Genomic DNA, 20,958 nt, shown 5'->3' with positions numbered 1-20,958 from the left:
CCTGTGGTTAGGGAACGGGTTTTAACTTGTGCCCCCGTTAGATCTGCTTTGTACTTTTGGAGTAAATTTTTAGTACGTACATCCCTGCCCCTCGGAGCTGAGTGCCTGTCCTGTGCACATCAGACCCGTTCTCACCGCACAAAACTGTCTTAAAGAGGCGGTTTCTGCTTCACGTGTTCCATTAATAGTCACAGTAGCGCTCTCTTTATGGTGTTTTGTGAACTTTGGTTGCCAGTTTACTTACTGTGAAAAAAATAAGTAAGAACCCATGAGAAAGGCATTCCGGGAGGGGCCCCCGCCCGGTGAGCGGCCCACAGTCCCCCGAGCAGCGGCATCCGTGGTCTGGCCTTGCCGGTGGCCCCCAGGCCGGGACCACAACGTCTCTGAAGAATTCACTGTTGTCTGTTACAGACACACGAAAGGTTGATTTGGTTCAATTTCAGGAAAGCCTGTCCTTCCAGCTCTTAGTCAGCACTGCTGTTCCGATTTACACATTAGTAGACACGTGCTTCTCTTTAAGGTTGTAGCAGATGGTCGTGTGATCTTTGCTCTAAAAAATGGGAGAGGAAACTTTTCTTACTGAATCTCAATGATTTTATTAATAGAGTGTCTTTTTAAAATACCGATAGAACGTTTTAAGTGTGCATTGGTTCATGTGTGACATTACAAGATTTTTTAAAAAAGCATTTTTAGCACCTGTAGTTCCAATTCCATTCAACAAATATTTATTATCTTCCATATACAAATAATTCATTTATTAAACTTATTTTTAGTTCAGCATTCTAGAAGTGAAACCTGATTTTTTACTTAAACCTATCCTACGAAATATAGCAGTTATCCTAATCTTGATGCCAAAAAGCTCTGCAGCCTTTCTCTGTGCGCTCTCGATGGTTTTCGGCGGACGCGCAGCAGCCGTGATGACCATGTAATGAGACGGCGTCTTGAAGGCAGACCTGGCGCGTTACATGTTCATGAAGCTTCTGTCGTGTGCTTTCTCTGCACTGTTTTCCCGTGACATTGTGTCCTGTTCTTTGTGGAGATGTGGAGTCTGAATGTGGTCCAGCCCCTTTTCACCACGTGGGGGGTGGAGGAAGAAGAAAGGTCTAGAAGGGGCTGAGCTGCCGTTTTCTCCCCGAGGCCGTGAGTCGCCGCAGCCACAGAGGCCTCACCAGCAGCAGGTGCCTGTGCTCTGAAAACCGGCCGGGCAGGTGTCCCTTGGACCTGATGCTTCCTCATGGGGCCTCCAGGGCCACTTATCCAAACCCCTGTGACGCCTTTTCTCTCTGAGCTCTGAATGCTTGGGCTTTCTGTCATTTTGCCCTGGTACATGTGTTTTCCCATAGTCTCCGTTCTTCTCCATTACCTCTGTCTCCCAGGATTGCTGATTCCTGCTGAAGAGAATACTGCCCTCCAGCAAACCCTTGCCTGGAACATGAATCCCCAGACCCCGTCCCGGGCTGCTCCTCCCGCACAGCCCTTCTTACCAAGCGCTCAGCCCGGCTCGGGAGACTTTATTTCGTTGCTTCTTCTCGGGCCTATGGGACATTTCCGTCTGCTTTGCTGCTGTAGTGGTTTCCGTCAGGAGGGACTCCAGCCAGTGGGGTGTGTGTTCAAACAAGGAATAAAATAGTGGAGCAGTGGTACTATGTATAACAAAGGAAAATATCGGGGTGCCTGGGCGGCTCAGTCGTTGTGCATCCGCCTTCGGCTCAGGTCATGGTCTCAGGGTCCTGGGGACTGAGACCCGCATCGGGCTCTGCTCAGTGGGGAGCCTGCTTCCTCCTCTCTCTCTGCCTGCCTCTCTGCCTACTTGTGATCTCTGTCTGTCCAATAAATAAATAAAATCTTTAAAAAAAAAAAAAAGGAAAATAAGGGGCACCTGAGTGGCTCAGTTGGTTACATCCGACTTTTTAAAAAAGGTTTTATTTATTTATTTGAGAGAAAGACCACAAGCAGGCAGAGAGAGGGAGAGGCAGGCTCCCCGCTGAGCAGAGCCCGATGCGGGGCTCGATCCCAGGACCCCGAGACCACGACCCCAGACCCCAGCCCGGCGCCCCATGTCCGACTCTTAATTCCAGCTCAGGTGCTGGTCTCGGGGTCCTCTCCCCCCCATGTCCCTCCCCCTGCTCGTCTCTCTCTCAAATCCTTCTTTTTTTTAATGAAAATACTGATAACCCTACTGTTTGGGGGCAGGAGTGAGCTTTTAGGTCGCCCAGAGTACTCTCTCGGGGTTTACCAGAAGAGCCTTTATTCTCCCCCGAAGCGTTACTCGATTCTCGGCGTGTCTGGGGATGGGGGGGCGGGGCGGGGCCGGGGGCGGGGCCGGGGGCGGGGCGGGGCCGGGGGCGGGGCGGGGCCGGGGCGGGGCCGGGGGCGGGGCGGGGGCGGGGGCGGGGCGGGGCCGGGGGCGGGGCGGGGCGGGCCGAGTCCCAGCCGGCCGCGGGGTCGTGGGCGGTCGTGGCCGTGGACACGCGGTGGGGGGAGCCGGACACCGACAAGCACTTCTGCTGCGGCGAAATGTCCGTTTCCGGCCACGGGCCTCGCTTCCCGGGTCTGGGGGAAAACGGGCTCCGTCTCCCCCCGCGCCGTGACCCGCGCCCGGGCTCGGGGACCGCCCTCCACGCCGGCGTCCGACCTTCGGGCCCGTCACCCGTCCGTCCGCGGAGACGCGGGCCGCCCTCGGTCGCCGCTGGCCCGGCCCCGCCCCCTGGCGGCCGGAGCGCGAACTGCGGGCGGCGGCCCTGCCCCCTGGCGGCCGGAGCGCGAACTGCGGGCGGCGGCCCTGCCCCCTGGCGGCCGGAGCGCGAACTGCGGGCGGCGGCGGGCGCGACGGGGAGAGGATGCGCGGCGGCTGGTCTTGGGATGGAGCCTTTCTCCGGCAAGGCCGCCGTGGGGGCCGGGGCAGCCAGGGCGGCGGGTCGTATCCTCGTCCTGGAGGTCATTTCGTCCTGACCCATTCGGTTATTTTGTTAGGGCCTTTGACCCGTTCACATAACTAACCCACTCCTCCAGCTTCGGACACGAAGACGGCCCGGGTCGCCAGTGCCTGCCGGTGGCGTGCTTTGGTGCTTTGGTAAATGATGTCCGAGAGGTTGTAACGTTTCTGCAGGTGTCGCCGCAGCCCGAACCCCTGAAGATGGCGGGCCCTGAGATGCAAGGTTAAGCGAACACTGTTCCCGAACCCGGTGCGTTTGCTCGCTTTGCTTCCTTTGGGGCGTCCCCTCCCTTTGCAAATGCTTCCTGGAGGGAGCAGCGGTGGGGCTGTCCCTTACCTGTGGCCATGGCAGAGGACACCACAGGCCCACTGGCTGACCTGGTGGCAGTTGCCTCTCGCAGGTCACCAGCCCTTCTTGTGTGGCTTCCTCCCTGTCGGCCGGGCCTGGGAAGCTTCACCCTTGGTTCCTTGGCATCTTCTTGAGCCGCCCTGGGAGCCAGCCTCACCCTGCCCTGAAGGCTTTTGTTCCTTTGTTATTCATGCTGACCCCGCCCCACCCGTGGGAGTGGATGTTTTAGTCTGTCCTGAGGCTTGAAACCTGTCATTTTTCAAACTTCTCGGAGGTGATTTCGGTCCTCAGCCACGACCAAGCACCACCAGTGGGAGCTACTATCTAGAAACACAAATACATCCACCTGAGGTTCTAGAAGGTTCTAGAAGGCCATGGCACTGAGTCTTTCAGGATCAAATTTTTAATTTCCATTGAACATTCACATAAACTGCCACTAGGTGGTAGGAGTGCCTGCCGAGTTGGCCCGCCTGTGTCACAGAAATGTCAGACACCCCCACTGACTGCTGGGAGCAATCAGAGTAACGCTTCTCAGAGTCCAGGTGGTGCCTGTGTGTGTAAGGTCCCAGGGTTCGGCACTGTCGCGTGTCACATCCCAACCCTGTGGAAGGTCGCAGTGTGAGCAACGAGACTAGACCTCACTGCATCACCCCAGCTGCTTCAACAGTGTCTGCCCTTAACCCCTCACCTGCTGAGCCGGGGCGGCCTTGTTCAGATCAGGACACTCGTAAGAACCCAATACCGGTCCTGGGTTGGTCGCGGAGTGCGTGCTGGGGTGCAGACCGCAGCCTCCTGCACGTTCCTGTCCACACAGGAGGCTGGTAGAAGCCCCCACGCTCGAAGAACACAACCAAACCAGCGGGACGAAGGTTTTCAACGAGACGCTTGGCTTTAGTTAGCAAGAGAAAAATAACATTTGAAAAAAAACGCAGTAGCCAAGAAGTGGAAACCAAGCAAGTCCCCGCAGACAGGCGGGCGGACGGATGGATGCAGAAACCCGCAGTGCCAGCCAAACACAATGGGGGATCCGCCTCCCAGGAAAATCTGAGAGCTCTCCTCCGGAGAGCGAGGATGGAGCCTGAGGACATCCTGTGGCGTGACGTGAGCCAGTCCCAGCAAGACAGTATGTAAGACTCCACTTCTATGAGAAACCCAGTCAAATTCACGGAAACGGAGTGCTGGGCACGGGGCCTGGGGAGAGCAGGGACATGGGGAGTTCTTTAATAGCTCGGAGTTCCGGTTTTGCAAGATGGAACGTTCTGGAGGTTGTGTGCGCATCCACGTCAGTGGGCTTCACACCACTGACCTGTCCGCTTAGAAACGGTTCAGTGGAGGGACGCCCGGTGGCTCGGTCCGGGAAGCGTCTGTTTTCAGCTCAGGTTGTGACCCTGGGGTCCTGGGCTGTGACCCATGTGCACCCAGCACATGCCTGCCCCCATCAGGCGCCCCGCTCGGTGCGGGGCCCGCTTCTCTCTCCCCCTCTGCCTGCCGCTCCCCACCCACCTGCTCCTGGTCTCTCTCGCAAATAAATAAAATCTTCATAAAAAAGAAAAAGGGCTCAATTGGAAAATTTTGTTATGTGTCTTCTACCACAGGGGGGAGGAAAAAACAACTAGAAACAAGGCCCAGTGCTGCAGACATCAGAGACCAACGTGCTCTCTCTTCCGGGCCGGGGACATGGAATCGGGTTTGAGGCCTGGTGGCTACCACCAGACAAGCCCGCGCTGGGTCTGAGGGCCTCGCCTTTCCCCCGCTCGGGAGAGGCTGCAGCACCGAGCTGCGTGGCCGGAAACCCTGACAGCCCACACGCCATCAGCTGCAGAGGAGATGCTCTCAGGAGCACATAGATCATCACTTCCCAAACCCACAAGGAGCCCCAGAATGGGAATCCCCGGGTGCCAGCCACGCCCTCCGCTTGCTGCGGACCCAGATGCCTCCCGCGGACATTTTACTGATTCAGAGCCTGCCCACTGGGGTTCATAACCAGGACCACCAGCGTGGATTAAGCCAGAAGGTGCCTTAGTATGCGTACGTGGAGGCTTAAACCATCAGGGTGTCAACCAGCGGTTGTCCACGAGCGAGAAACTCAGTTTACATTAAGGACAGTTCAGACACTTGCTCAGGGCCCTGCGGCCTCCATCCTCCACACAGCTCCACCTCCGAGCTGTGAGTTCGAGCCCCACATCGGGTGTGGAGATTACTCTAAAAAATAAAATCTGGGGCCCTTGGGGGCCTCAATCGGTTGAGCACCTGCCTTCGGCTCGGGTCATGATCCTGGGCTCTGCTCAGCAGGAAGCCTGCTTCTCCCTCTCCCACTCCCCCTGCTTGTGTTCTCTCTCTCACTGTGTCTTTCTCTGTCAAATAAGTTAAAAATCTTCAAAAAAATAAAAATAAAAAAATCTTTAAAAAAAGGAGGAGATGTGTTTATATTCGTTTTGGATTGTTCTAAATGGCATGTTTGCAAGTGAACCATTCTCCCCAACGTCCTTGCATTTTTTTTTTTTTGAAGATTTTATTTATTTATTTGACAGAGATCACAAGTAGGCAGAGAGGCAGGCAGAGAGAGAGGGGGAAGCAGGCTCCCCGCCAAGCAGAGAGCCCGATGCGGGGCTCGATCCCAGGACCCTGAGATCATGACCTGAGCTGAAGGCAGAGGCTTAACCCACTGAGCCACCCAGGTGCCCCCTTGCATTTTCTTAAATGGAGAACGTCAAGGCTTTGGAGAGACTCAGACCTAAGACTCTGGCCGCTTTGCCCCAGCTGTCCCCGTCCTGCTGCGTGTGGCCTCTGGTCCCCACCTACTTCTCCGACTTCTCAACCAACACTCTTCACGGCACAGTGTGGCTGAGCTGTGCAGGGGGCTTATAAGCGCTTAACGAAAAGCTTTCTTTAACTGTAGAAACATATATGCCCATGAAAAACTGTTTCATGTGCATTGCAAAGTTGGGTATCTAGTCTTTAGTGACTTCCTTGCTTTCGAGTATCACAAAATTGTTCAAGCCAGTGTGTGCACGAGGCAGCCCCCAAGCCCCCACCAGCAGCCCAGCCAAGCTGCGCCCATGCAGCCACACTCCCCGGACCCGTCCCCCAACCCCCACAACACACTGGCCGTCTGCTCCCAGAGGGAGCATGAACTCTGCTCATGAACTCTGGCAGACGGCCAGCAGCCCGAGGATGCTCTGGTCCCTCCTGTGCCCCGGCAGCCAGCACTGCGGGTGGGGAAACTGTCCTCAGAAGTCGCACCGTCCAGAGAAGCGCCACTTCCAGTATGGTGACCACGACCTTCCAGAGAGAGTGGGTTACTCCGGTCCCCATGAGCACACAGGGAGCATTTCAAGGGAGTTCACCCAAGTGTCCACCAAGGAAGCAGCTGCAGAAAACCGGACCATCCACGCAGAGCTCGGAAGCGAGAGCTGGTACCGATGGGGGAGGGGGCGGTTTGATTCGGCTTCCCACCAAGGCTGGTCACCATAAGAACTGGCAGCGACCCCCGCGTCCACAGCTCATCTCTTGGGGTTTGGCTGCCGCAGGGACGTGCCTTGTGGGCTCCCGACTCCCACAGGCTTGGCCTCCAGCACCCGCTCGCACGACAGGGTGACCAACCACATGGGGCCTTGGGGTGAGTGGGCCTGCACCCCACCCGCACGGGGGCTGGAAAGAGGCCACGCCGGTGGTCGCCAGTGCCGGGGAGGGGTGGGAGGCTGAGCCACGGCGCGACAGAGCACTGACCGGTCTTGGACTCAAGCAGACCCGGTTCACGGCCTCGGTCGGGCTCTCCACTCGGTCCGGCCGGCTGCCCTCACCCCGGCCGCCTCCCCTGGGAGCGGCGAGAACACTTTCCTTGCGGCGCCGTTGGCTGAGAAAGCAAACCCCGTTTGTGAAGGCCGGGGTGGAGGCTCCCAAGGGCAGCCGTTACTCTTGGCTGATTTCTGCAGACCCTTTCTACCAAGAAGGGGCCGTGGACTTCCAGCTGACCAGCAGGGCAGGTCCCCCTTTGCTGCCCACAGATTGTTTCCCAGTTAACACCACACGTTGCCACGGAATCCCACCTCCGGCCTCGAGCTCCGGTCCCCGGCACAGCGACCCTCAGCGCCGGCTGCGCAGCAGGGAGACAGCACAGCCGGCGGCCAGACGTCTGCTGCCGGCGCCCAAGCAGCTCCCGACCCCCAGACCCGCTCCGTCCTCCGTGGAGATGATCACGTGGGCCGCCCCCTGCAGCCACGTCACCCTAGAAAGGGCCATGGTCATCCGGGGGTTCCTCACCACCTCCCTCCGAGCCGTCCGGCCATTACTTAGCCTTCTGCGCCCACACTGGGCCTGCTAACAGGAGTCCCTGCCGGTCCCCGCTGTGCTCCCTCCCATTGCCAAGCAGGGTCTGCGGGGTGCTGCCTGCCTCCCCACTGCCCCCTTCTTCGCTGGGCACGGACTCCCAGGGATCACGCTTACAACATCCAACATTTCAAAACCCTCCTGCCCCACACTTCAACTTGGAAACCAAACACCGCGCCGCCGTCCTCCCGAGGAATTCTTCACCAAGTCCTCCCGGCGCTTCCAGTGTGCGGCACGCCCCCTGTGAACGCCGGCCGCCGTGCAGTGTGATCTGAGGTTGTGTTAGGACATGCTCACGTGAGTATTACACACATCTGGGGTGCGAATGTGCCAGGATTTTACGCAATGTTGCCCACGTTTCGGATTATCACCCAGAACTACTGGTGTGAAGTCAGACCTGGCTAGGGTGTGGGTTCGTCTGTGCTGTGAGTGACAAGCAGGGACATCCACGAGACATGAGGGACTGGTCAGCATGTGAGGACAGCACAGGGCTCAAGGTCAGCGGCTGTCACCATGTGTGCGCAGCCCCTCGGGGCTCCCATGGCACCGGGGGCCACCCCGAGCCCCAGGACCCCTCCAGCGGCAGCTCAGGAAAGCTTCCTGCCTGCGGCCTGCCCTTCTCTTGGACATGGGGAAAGCCCTGGTCTCCTCCTGCTTGGAGCATTTCCCTCCGCCACCGGCCAGTGACTGGGTGCTGTCCCGCGACACCCGCGATGCTCACTCATGGCTCCTGGGTTCTGGCGGGGAGCGCCTCATGACCCCATCAGTCCAACAGCCTCGCTGGGCAGGACACGTTCTTCCTTCCATTTCCTGTCCTCATGCCCGCGCCCGGCTCGGCTCACACAGCCCAGCCACCAGGGGAGACATCTGTTTCCTGGGGCACTTTCTGCACCATGGGGACCGGCCTCACGGGGATGGTGGGTGGGCAGGCACGGCCCTGTGGCTTCCAGGCCAACTTGCACTGTCTCTGCGCTCCCGGCCTGGCTCTCATCCACCGGGCAGCCGCACGATGGCTTCCCTGTCTGAAGACAGGGGAGGGCTGTGACCCCAGGTTTTCCTGCCAAAAACCCTTCCAAAAGGGACAGGCCGAGGCCGAGGAACAGGAGGGTCCCTTTGTGACACCGCTCCCACCCCTTTCCATAAACATCCGATGAGCAGAGGCCCGTCCTCTTCCTTCCCCACATGCCGGCCCCAGGCTGCCAGGCTCAACGCAGCCGGAGCACCCACGCCCTTCCAGAAACCCCAGGACTCATTTTGGGAAACATTTTCATAACTGAAGTCTCTCGAGAAATTGCTACCATTTCTGGAACCTCCTTCTAGAGGTAACTCAACCGTGCCCGGGGGGGCGGGCACTTCGTTTCAAGCCTGTTCCCGCCTCCTAACTGGGCAAGTCTTCCCTCCAAACAGCCCAAGGGCCCAAAGCATGATTCCGTCTCAGGCACATTTTTAGAAATTATTTATTTCAAACATTTACAATTTTCACTTTGAATGGAAAACAGCTGATAAAAAGAAAAATATTGAAAAACATGATACTGACCCTTTGCCCCATATACAGACATCAACCTTTGGTATTTGCTTTCAGGTAATTAGGAAACGATAAAAACAAAAATTAAAACTATTATTTTTCTCAAAAAGAAAGAAAGAAAAAGAGCTGAGGTATTACATTTGACAACGTGTGATCCCCATCCAACACAGTTTCCGCCCATTCGCAGCCCCACTGCGCGCTGTCCGGTCCGCGGCAGACCCTCGCTGCGGCTCAGGCTCAGAAAACTGCGGTGTCCGTCACCGCCACTGCGGTCGTCAGACAAACTCCCGGCTCCGCCGCCAGGCCACACCGAGGGCGCAATGCTGGAGGGACGCAGGGGACACACAGGCAAGACGCTGGCGCAGATCCCCAACCAGCTGGCCTGCGTCCCAACGACGCCCCCACGGCCGCCTGCCACGTGGGAAAGCCAGCGTGACCTCTGAGGGGCCCCCCGGCACACCTGCTTCTCCAAACGAAGACGCTTCTCACCAATTCCACGTGAGACCAGAGGACAGACTCCTCCCCACGTGGGTCAACCTTCGGTACCTCTGAGGTGGCAAGACCTCCCTGACCGTTCTGCAGGAAAGCCACAGACCGTGGCCCGGCCCAGCCCGCCCCACACCGCTCTGCTCACCTCCACGTGCGCCACCCCCTTCTCTGGGAGTCCTGCCCCCAGACGGCCCAGCCTGGCAAACAGGCCTCCAGGGCAGGACCTCGTCAGAGCAGAGAGCTCTCAGGGTCACCTAAGGCTTCGTCGGTCCACTCAATGCTACCCGTTGACATTTCAAAGAATTTTCAATAATGCTGCGAGAATTACTGACCAGACTAAGACCTCGGACCAGCAGGTTTTCAGCTCGGCCCACCCAGCAAGAGGAGCCGTCCTCCCACGTCAGGCTGTGCTCCAGGTCCGGGGCGGGGGCGGGTAACATGTGAGGGAGAACAGGCAGTAGGTGCCCCGCAGGACACAGGGGCGGTGGCCACGGCTGGGACCACTGGCACCAGGCTGAGCAGGTGCACCTGCGCCGGGGGCAGAGCCTACAGCCCGGGGAAAACACTGCTCCTTCATCTTCACTAGCTTATATGAACTCAAGGGAAAGGCCTCTCCGATCCAAAACAAACGGCAGTTTCGTTACAGTCATAGCGAGAGCAGGAACGGTCTGGAGATCAAAGCAGCCGGCCGGGCGCTATCTGCGGGCCCATCTTCCGGCCTCTCTGCTCGGCCCGCCCGCGCCCTGGCGAAACCCAGCCTCCCGGAGGTGAAGACCTCTCTCAGGCACATTCTCCTCCTGTAAGTTTCCCTTTGACAGCATTTCTGCCGTTCTCAAAGAAACTCGAGAAGGACAACAACAGCCTGGCCGACTTTGGTCAACCAGAGGCGGTGGCCCCAACCCGAGGGACCCGAGGGACCCGAGTGGCCGCGGGACCGCAGCACCGGCGCCGGGCAAACCCGGAGCCAACGGGCCATCTGCGCCCTCTGCCCACCTGCCTGCTGCTGCGGCTGCTCCTCTAAGGAGGCGGCCGCTAGGGAAGTCTGCCATCTGGGCTGTTCCACGGTGGTCGCGAGGCAGCCTGTACTCCCAGCTTGGTTCTGGGACACCCCGTGCTGCCTGAGGGCCCCAGCCCGGTGACCCCCGCGCAGCCCCAGGTGCCGGGGCGGCCAGCGGCCGCGGTCTGTCAATGCTCCCGTCCTGGCAGAGCCGAATCACATCGCGGAACTCAGTACGCCCCGTCAGGGGACTTTGGAAGGGCCCCTCCCAGAAGGGCTCTGTGGCGGGGGGGGGGGGGGTCTGGACACCCCCTCCTCCAGGCTGCCTGGGGGACAGCGGCTGCTTTCTCCTAAGTCAGGTGAGACACACACTACGTTCCCACAAACACAATGTAGAAACGGGACTTCCTGCTCTGGAAGGAAAATGGTCTCTTCTCCTCCTTCACACCTGACTCAGTTTTGTGCTAAACAAGGTGATTGTGCTTTTCCCCCAAGTTATTCGTGCGCAGACACTGGCTCCGCCCACCTCTAGATAAAACAGCAGTTTAAAGAAAAAGTCAAAACACATTCTTGCCGGGTTCTTTTTGTCTTTTCACATGACCTCATCTCCCCTTGCTTCTTGGGCTCAACTGAAAACAGAGCAGAGGAAGCTGGGGAGCAGCCGTGGCGACCGCTGTCCCCCCGCACCCCCTGCTGCTGGTCCTCCTCTCGGGGCAGCAGGGGGAGCAGGGGGGGCTTCCTGAGGCCGGTGCCCACAGAGGCCGGTCTCCAAGCCCCGCCGTCCTCTGCCTCTCTCCTCCTGAGTCCCGGGAGCCGGGGGGACCTCAAGCTGTGCACCAGCTCCTGGATGCGGTGAGGGCCGAGGCTCGCCCTTCACATTTAGCAAAATGCCAATGAGGAACTATACAATTCCGCTTCAAACCACCAGGCCCTGAGAGACTACACCAGCCCCCTGTGCGGGGAAGAAGGCCTGAGGCCTACAAAGATGAAACCGAGAAGGCAGGTGGCTCCGAGAGAGGGACGGGAAGGCGGAGCTGCGGGACGGGCCAGCAGGTGCCCGGGGAGTCGCGGCTGGAAATCTGTCCCGCAGCCGTCCACCCAAGTGTCCAGCACAACGGTGACCTGCCTTCTCTGGGGGTCCCGCGTGGACTCCAGCCCCTTCAGGCACTGGGGAAAGGCGGTTCCAAGGGGCAGAGGCAGCAACCCCGTTTGGGGACGTGATGCCCTCCGTGGGGCCCCACACCTGAGACGAGCCGGCCTGGCTTCGTCACTCCCCCGCCGGCCCGGCGCCGCGCAGCCGCTACCCGGGGAAGAAGTAGTCTCTGTTGCTGACGTCATAAGGGCTCTGTGGGCTCCTGGCATCCGGTCGGCTGGGGGACACTGGCGGGGAGATGAGGGGCACCAGCCCCGGGGTGGGCTTGGGCCTCTCGGGGACCAGCTGTCCCAGTGAGTACGGCGGGTGGCCGCTCGCCTTGCCGTCCTTCAGCGCACGCAGCCTCCACGTCTTCCTGAACCTTCGCGGGGACAAAGACAAACCACACAGGTGCTTAGCTCCCCCCGTGAGGAGCCAAGTGAGAAAGAGCAGCTCTCGGCTCAGAACAGGGACAGCATCACCCTCAGAGAGGCACACGGCTCTCTCAAGAGCCGGGGCTCTCAGCGACACTCCGGGGGCAGCCGGCATTGCTGGTCCCGCTGACAAATGGGGAAACCGAGGCCTACGTGACCACGACTGTCCCTTACAGCACTAGGGACTTGACTGGTCCTGTTCCCGAGCCTGGTACACCTCGCTGGTCCCAAATGCATTTACTTACAGAAGCGGAGAGGACTCTCCCATGCGGAGGGAGAAGGGCCCCTCGCCTCCGGGGCAGGCGAAGGCAGGCGGGGGCAGGAATGCGCAGCGGGCAAGGGCCGCCCCCGTCAGTAGCCCTGCTCCTCGGGCGGGTCCTCCCGGGCCCTGCCATGGGCACGGCGCAGGCCCAAGTGACTCATCGGGCAGGAAAGGGGACGCCGAACAGGAAGGAGATAGACATCTCTGCCATCACAGCTTCCCTCAGCAGCTCCGCGCTGGGCCCGCAGCTCAGGAGCCCAGCAGCAGCGCCGGCAGAGCCGAGCATGAGCCGGACACAGCCACCTCCAGAGCTGCACCAGGGCCCCTTCCCGAGGCCCCTGGACCCCATCCCCTGCTCTGCACGGTCCCCCACTGACCCTCAGTCCCAACATCAGCCGCTCCGGGAAAGTCTTGGAGGGAGGAGGGAAACCAAGGTCAAAAACAAGGTTCGGGGGTTTTCCTTGGGCTTCTTTTTATATCAACAGGCTATTCCTGTCCCGGTGACGATAAACCACTGAGAGTTGGCTCCAGATCGGCCCCTGGCATCCGGCCTGGGATCAGATGGAATAAACAATGTGTGGAGTGTGGCCGCGGCTCCCCGCTCGGGCAGCGGCACCCCCGCAGCAGGGGCTCCGCGGCCGCTAGGCCGGGGCGGGGGACAGCCCTCCCTCAGGACACACAAGCTTCCAGAGCACTCAGACCCTCCGACCCAGGAGCTCGGCTTCCGGGGACGCACCCGGAGGAAAGCAACGCTTGACACACGAGGCCGTTCCACACTGTCTATGAGAACGAGACCCACCCCCCCAGGCCAGGGCACGCCCGTGTGAGGTGCCGGGCAGGCCCACGAGGCGTCCTGCATCCAGGTAAGCCAGTTTTCATGGTGGAAACGTGTTTCTGTTCTAGCTGATACTAAAGGTAAAAAGCAGGACTCGGGCGTGGAGGCCGAGTCCTCACAGAGACGTGGAAACCCCAGGAGAGCTGTGCGGCAAGCTCCCCTCCACACGACCTCGTCTCCGGGTGCGCGTGCGAGGCTGTGCACACCTCCAGCATGCTCAGGAGCCGCACACTCGGGACCTCAGCTTCCTGGGTGTGTGCTGGACTTTGGTCACACTCACGTTTTTAAAAATCGACAGTGGGGTCTTCGGGTAACCCGTGATTGTTTCTTCTTTCCAGCTGTCACTGTGTAGCAACTAAGCAATATCGTAATTTCTTTTAAAGTCTCTATGGGCGTTACCTAGGCTCCAGGGAAAGCAGCGTCCGACCTCTTTCTCCAAAGCAAGAGACTGGTGTAAATGAGAAAGAAGAGCTTTTCTCCTCTCGAAACGCTCCAAGTAAACGAGACGCTTCCTAAAAATCACTGAGCTCAACGCACCTTCGGGGGAGCCCGGCTGGGGCGTCCAGCACAGGTACTGTTCTGGCTGGGGCGGGGGTCCAGGGGTCCGGGGCTAGAGGGGGCGGGACCCGCTGCCAGGCCCCAAACTCCCCAGCCGGCGCCTTCTCTTGGCCTTACCCGACTGTGCCTCGTGACGTTTTACTTGAAGAAAAGGGCTGCAAATGCAACAAAATTTTATAAACCACACGACGACCGTCACCTTTTAAACAAATGACACGGAGAGACCAAGCCCTCATGAGGAGTGACTCGGGGAGCACCCAGGGACACAGCCGCCCCCGTGGCCGGCCACCGGAGCGCCCCATGTTTTCAGAAGTGGCTTCAACTACTGGACCAAGACACAGTTGAGTCACAGTTGGGTCACAAACAAGGGTTTAAGCAGCCACGACTTAGAGCCCTGGCGTCCAAAGGCACCACACCCGTCTTCAGCGGCACATTTGCAAGTTTTCTGTCACTGATAACGGTGAGAAAACGTTTAGGAGAAACTATGCTTCGAGATGCAAAATAAACACGTTACACAGAAAAACACCGGGACAGGGCGGGCAGGCTGTGCATCAGCCCGCCTGTCGCCTTCCGCCAGGTGAACCGGGGCCATCCCTGCGGCACCACGACTCTTCCAAATTCCCGTTTCCCCAAGTTTATGCACCTTTCTTGACATGTGGGCTTTGGGGAGGGGAGAGGTTGTCACACTTGAAATAACTGGCCTGGTCCCCAATGCATCTGCCAAACACAAGAGAAAACAGAAATTCACCGGCGAGCAGACAGGTCCCTGATGCGGCAACACAGGGCACGGCCCGTTCACGCTCCCAGACGCTGGCCATGCAGCGCCCAGCCCGTGTCCCAAAACCGCCCACGGCTGAGCACACCGTGTCTGAGGAGCGGGCCAGTCGGTCCCCGGGCCCGTGCTCCGCCATCGGGGCTCCCGCACACGGCGACGGCGCCCGCCTCTCAGCCGACAGCCTCGTGGGCAGGGACGCGGGACTCAGGGCCTAGTCCTGGCTCTGCTGGCAACAAGCTTGCGCCCCTGGACAAGCCATCTCGTGTCCCCGACTAACGGACTCGGGAGGCCCCGTGCAAAGAGCTTCAGGCCAGGGTCGGCTTCCTCAGCCCCAGCCGTCGGCTGCCCAAGCCTCCCAGCTCCCGCCTCCTCATCCGCCAGGCGGACACACTGTCAGGCACTCTGGAGGGTGTGTGGCGGGTCCCCCGGAGGGAGGAGGATGGACGCAGCCCGCTGGCAAGGCCGGCTCTGGTCCGCACGAGACGGTGAGCTCTGAGCACCCCCGGGCCAACGTGCACACGCGCGGGGCCTTACCTCCCGCACACGCCCTGGGCAGCAAACCCTTCCCTGGGGCCGCGGAGCGGACGCGCAGAACCGCTGAGACGTCACCTCGCCACCTTCCAAGCCACACCACCTTGGCACCAAAGCTGGTTCAGGGTCTGGGGGGGCCCCCGGGTGAGGAAATGTCTCTATCCCTTCCTCCCAGACACCCTAAAACCTCCCCTCACCGTCGCCGGCAAGAACCTCAGAAAGCCGCACACGAGGCAAGAGGGACAGACCGACGCTGTCTCCTGCCCGAGAGCCCCCCTCGCCCGGCCCGCGGCCCCCGGTCTCCGGCTCCGGCACCATCGCAAGGCCCCGCCGTCCAGTGGGGAGCGCGGCAGGTTTCCTCACCCGCCCTACAGGCGTGGGGCCGGCGGACGCGTCCACAAGCCTGCAAAGTGACAAAACCACCAGCCACCAGAGAGAGAGAGACACGGAGCGACACGGCCGAGGATGCGCCCGGACAGAGCACTGGGCAGGGAGCCTCCGGGGCTGCCTGTTCTGGGACATGGACCGTCTCCAACGGGGCTGGCTAGGCCCCTCGCACCTGCCTGTTCACAGACTCCCGTGGGGTTTCTCATGTGGCCCTACAACCACGCCGGCATGTGGCTCTTGGGGGACAGGCAAGGTCACATGACACGGCAGCCTGAGGGACGCCGCCCCCTCCCCTCAGCTTCAGCAAACAGGCCTCCCGGTCCCTCCGCGTCCACGCAAGTTTTCAAGCTCCGAATCCCACAGGGACCGTCACAGCCTCGTCCACACCCGCCCACGCGCGGGCAGTGACCCCCGCCGTCTCCCAAACGCAAACGCCGCGCTCCCGAAGTCGAGTCGCTGCTGTGCTCGGCTGTGCCCCCCGCCAGCGTCTCCTCCAGGGTGACGACACGGCCGTCCGCCCAACTGCCGAGGCCAGAGACCCGAGAGTCACCCTGGACGTGCCCCCTTCCTTCTCCTCATCTCACGTGTCATCCAATCGCGTCGGTCCCTCTGATTCACCCCGCATCAGCCAGGTGAGGCGGCGGCCCCCCAGGCCTCCCGAGCCCCCCAGCCCCGCTCACCTCAGCACGACGCCGACGCACAGCAGCGTCCCGAAGGCCAGGCTTCCTCCGGCCACCAGGAAGGTGGGCAGCGGCCCTGAAGACGAGTCTTGCACTAGGAGAAACAGGAGCAGGAAGGGGGAGGGAAGCCGCTGAGCGGGACTGTCCGGAGCCCCGGAGGAACCACAGCGCCGCAGGAGGGGACGGCGCCGGCCAGCGCTCCCGCCCGACCCGGGAAGACGGGACCCCAGGATTCCACCCCCGGAGCTGGGAGGAGGAAGAGAGGCACCTCGAGCTCAGAGCCTCCAAGCTCCTGTGGTCACAGACCTCCTCCCAGTCAGCATGGCCTTTCTCGTGGGGCTCGGCCTGTCCCCACGAAGCACAGGGGACGCAGGACTCCGAAGGCTCTGGGGGTCCCACTGAGGACGACATGTCTCAGCTGTCCCTCCACTCGGTCCTCAAGCAGTGTGGAACCCAGTGTGGGTCTTGAACTCACGACCCTGAGATCAAGACCCGAGCTGCGACCAAGGGTCGGGTGCTCAACCGACAGAGTCCCCCAGGGGCCCCCCTGGACTTTACATTCTAATCAAGGGAAAGACAAATCTGTACTATGACCTCAGTCGTGACAGGGCAATGATGAAAATCAGAGGAAGAACAGGGGTGACCGGGACAGGCCCCCTGACAAGGGGCATCTGAGCAGAGACCTGGGTGTGTGAAGCAGCTGGCCACGGGGGGCAACTGTGCCAAGGCCCTGAGGTAGGGCATGTGCCGCAGAGCAAGGAGGCAGAGCGAGTGACGGGAGAGTAGAGGCGGCGAGGTTAAGGGTGGGGTCCTGACCCCCGGAGACTAGAGCTTGGACATGGGATTTCAGAGTCCCCTGGCCGCTGGTCACAAGAGTCTCTTGGGCATTAACAGCGAAAGCCGGGAGACCAGCGGGCAGCTCCTAAGTCCCTCAGGAAAGGGGAGAGGCAGTGGCAGCAACAGGGTGGAGGGAGTGAGAAGGGCAACTCCCAGAAGTGTCTCCAGGTACAACGGGGCCTGCGAAGGGACTGGAAACCGGCGCCGGTGGAGGAAGCCTGCCTGGTCCCAGGCTGGAGCAACCCCATGAACGTGCTGCCGGTCTCCAAGATCAGGAAGACGGAGAACGGATCCGGGCTGGCAAGCAGAGGCGGCTTCAGACCTAAGCTTGTAATTTTTTTTTTTTAAAGATTTTATTTATTTATTTGACAGAGAGAGAGAGAGCACAAGTGGCAGAGAGGCAGGTAGAGAGAGAGGAAGTAGGCTCCCTGCTGAGCAGAGAGCCCCATGCGGGGCTCGATCCCAGGACCCTGAGAGCATGACCTGCCTAAGCTTGTAATTTCTAGGATCACGCCCCTGGCAGGTTACCCAGGCTACCGGATAGTTGAGTCTGGGCTATCAGATGCGGGATCTGAGTCTGGGAGTCATCAGCCCACAGATGGCCTTTCCTGTTACAGATCCAGCTAGAGAAGCTTGTCCCCCAAGGGCCCATCCCCACCGGAGCCCTGGAGCCCCACCCTGGCCCCCCGACTCTCCCCACCATCACTCAAGGCCGGGAACCTTCTGCTATTCCCCCAACTGGACACGCCCTCTGCTATCTCTCAGCAGCCCTTTGCTTTATCTCCGCCTCTGTTTTGGCCTGTCTCCCAGGCTGCCCTCTGTTCCTCTTACACTGTCCTCTTTGTCCGAGCCTGACCCCACAGAGCAGAGCCCCAGAGAGAAGGGGGGAGGGTACAGACCTCCGCCAGGCAGTCTACATGGGAGCAGAGGTCAAGGATGGCCTCAGAAAGCCCAGAGCCGGCAGAGCTGCCCCAAGGCTGAGGCCCCAGAGCCCGGACCCTGGGAGTCCCGCTCCGGCAGACCCAGGGCTCTTCTTGGTGCAAATGTTGGGAAGCTTTCCTGGTCTTCCAGGCAACAAAGCAGACCTCTGGGGTCAAGGGCACCTAAAATAAAGGCTTCCCCAAGATGTATTCCATTCCAGACTCCGGTAACATGGTCTGTGGCACAGGCATTTGTATTCTGGGCCAACTGAGGCGCCTATCACTGGTCTGTGCCCTTCTGCTTATGGTTCCCTCACCATCGTTCAGCAAACGATGTCAGGCTTGCACAGACACGGCCATAAAAGAACATTTCTGCCACTGCCCCCTTCCTTCTGCAGACTGGCCTTCTGGCAGCATTTCCAAGTCAGAAAGGACTTTCTGCAGAGAAGCATTTTGTGCCCCTTAGCCCAGAAGAAAAAACACCCAGTCCTTACCTGAGAGGCTGGTTGCATTTGCAGAATTTTCAGAGAAATGACCTCCACTGTCCTTGCTGGTGGTCAGCGCCTGAAAGACAGATTCCCTGCCAGCTGGTTTCTGCAGATCCCACCATCCCTGGCACCCCTCCAAGACCACCTTTCCTCCGTCTCAGGACCTCTCTGTTCCGACCCGTGGCACTCAGCATCTGCACTAGTATGTGACCAGTTGTATCTATGCGCTGCTCAAGATGGGACTTTCTCCCATCCGCCTCCCCACCAAGAGCCGGGGGCGCAGCCCCTTCCCCAGAAGAGACAGTCAACAGACAGGCGAACGCAGCGAACGCAGCACCGGCCCAGGGAGTGCATGCCACCATCCCCCGGGGAAAACAGACTAGGACCCTGGACCTATGCTCACTAGCTCTGCATCCTTGGACAGATTTCGGAACCGCTGTGGGTGTCCTGTTCCTCCTTTCCAGGCACAGCCCTCCTGGCCCTGAACCACGTTAACATCACCGGAACGAGACTCCAGGTGCGAGCCCAGAGCAGAGCACAGCGGGCAGGCCCTCTGCCGGCGTCCGTGCCCACAGCCCGGCTGGGCCGGGAGCATCGGGCCACACTGCGCAGGCTTCCCCGGGAGCCCAGTGGTCGGTACGGTCGGTACGGGTACAGCCCCAGGCCCTGCGCCCCCTCCCGGGGCCACCTTGCTGCGGGAGGCGCTGAACCTCACAGCTCAGCCGGCCCTTCGGGGACTGAGGACCCCAGGAGGACGTGCAGCTTGAAACGGGATTACCCGAGGATGTGCTAAGCAGCTTCGGAGGTAATCCTCTTTCCAGAAAATTATGACACCAGGAGCCCACAGAGGAAGGGCTCAGGGGGACCAAATCTGAGTCACCAGCGAGGCCGTCAGCAGCGTCCGCCAGTTCGGAGGTGACACAGCAGTCACGAGACCCAGGGACCCTGTGAGCCGGGCCAGCACCCCGCACGCGCCACGAGGGCCACGGCAGATCTGGGACGCCCCTGCCCCGCTTTACAGAGGCTCAAGAACGACAGTAACACCCATGCCACATTTCCAGTGAAGTACCAGAGCCGGGATTTGAACCGACTCTTGCCCGGTGCCAGCCCCCAACTGCTCCCCAGGTTCTGCTGCCCTGACTCCCCATGAGGACTCGAACTCACCTGCGTGGAGGAGGACGCCTCGCTCTCAGCTGGAGGGTTCCCGGGTTCTGTGGAGGGAAGACGCACTATGAATGACCCCCGGACCCTTAAGTCCCATCAGATGGGCCTCAGAAGCAGAGAAAATTCGTTGCCACCTTACTTAAGAGAGCCTGACGTTAGAAATGACCAAGTCGTCAACCCCAAGGGATTCGCTGTATAAATGAGGATATACCCAGATGTGGCAATGGTCTCTAAAAATAAATGAGAAAAGGGGCACCTGGGGGCTCACTTGGTTGCGTGTCCCACTCTTTGTTTCGGCTCAGGTCTCGATCTCAGGGTCGTGAGATCGAACACCACATCCAGCTCTGCACTCAATGTGGAACCTGTTGAAGATTCCCTCTTCCCTCCCCTCCTCCTGTTCACATTCTCTCTCTCGCTCTCTCTCAAATAAATAAAATATTTAAAATAAATAAATGAAGTAGAAAAACGTTGACGATATAATGTATAAAAAACACAAGACTGGGGCACCTGGGAGGGTCAGTGGGTTAAGCCTCTGCCTTTGGCTCAGGTCGTGATCTCAGGGTCCTGGGATCGAGCCCCGCATCCCCTCCTGCCCCCTCTCTCTCTGCCTCTGCTCTGCCTACTTGTGATCTCTCTCTGTGTCAAATAAATAAATAAAATCTTAAAAAAAAAAGGCAAGACATGGAAGGCTCATGTGGTCAGATCCAAAGTCCCAAAAGAAATGTATTTGTATCATTATTATTGTGCATTGTATCATACCCCGTAACACACATTCACACACAGGGAGAAACACAAGGACGCGTCACCAGACAGAAGCACTATTAGCATCTGAACGTTCTCGCACTCACCTTTTTGCAATAAAACATCTGAACAAGTTCTCATGTGCCTGGGTGGGTTTGAGACGCTTGGCCCAAGAAGGGACGTGGATTGGGCACACACACGAAGCCCCCCTTCCTGGGAGCAGGATTTCTGCATTAAACCCCCCCCCCCACCACCGCCCGGCAAGCGGCAAAAGGTCAAGCATGGAAGCAAGAGCAGGAATTCGAGGCTGGGCTCCGCGACAAATGTGGGCCCAAGGGACTCGGGGCTGAGCTGTGACAGGCAACGGGAGGAATGCTCCGGATTTAAAGTATTTTCTTTTCAGTCCATCATGTTTCCATCTAGAAGTTAAAACCACCACAGAAATGGTTCACACAAAGATGTGGAGCCTCCCTGAGGCAGGAGTGGAGTAAGGGACAGAGGAGAAGTGCTCCTGCTTCTGCTCAGCCGAGAATTTCCAGCAGGACAGGCCTGTCCCCAGGAGGGGAGCAAACCAGAGCATGTTCACCCCT

The 20,958-nt window shown here is 59.5% G+C and overlaps 1 protein-coding gene across 3 annotated transcripts in view; it reads right to left on the bottom strand.

Moving 5' to 3' along the window:
- Positions 1 to 9,056: 9,056 nt before the first annotated feature.
- IL6R (interleukin 6 receptor) overlaps positions 9,057 to 20,958 on the bottom strand; it is a 39,127-nt gene continuing 27,225 nt past the window's right edge. For all 3 annotated transcript variants that reach the window (XM_045982244.1, XM_045982246.1, XM_045982245.1), the window contains 4 exons: positions 19,628 to 19,674; positions 18,470 to 18,539; positions 16,219 to 16,312; positions 9,057 to 12,138 (listed from right to left, as the gene is read on the bottom strand). In XM_045982244.1, the coding sequence (XP_045838200.1) occupies positions 11,925 to 12,138; positions 16,219 to 16,312; positions 18,470 to 18,539; positions 19,628 to 19,674 (425 nt within the window). In that variant the 3' untranslated portion in view covers positions 9,057 to 11,924. The remainder of the gene's footprint in view (positions 12,139 to 16,218; positions 16,313 to 18,469; positions 18,540 to 19,627; positions 19,675 to 20,958) is intronic.

Source organism: Meles meles, chromosome 17 (genome assembly GCF_922984935.1).
Source record: "Meles meles chromosome 17, mMelMel3.1 paternal haplotype, whole genome shotgun sequence".
Taxonomy (NCBI): domain Eukaryota; kingdom Metazoa; phylum Chordata; class Mammalia; order Carnivora; family Mustelidae; genus Meles; species Meles meles.
The sequence above is the reverse complement of the archived record's forward strand: the minus strand, read 5'-3'. Positions and strand labels throughout refer to the sequence as shown.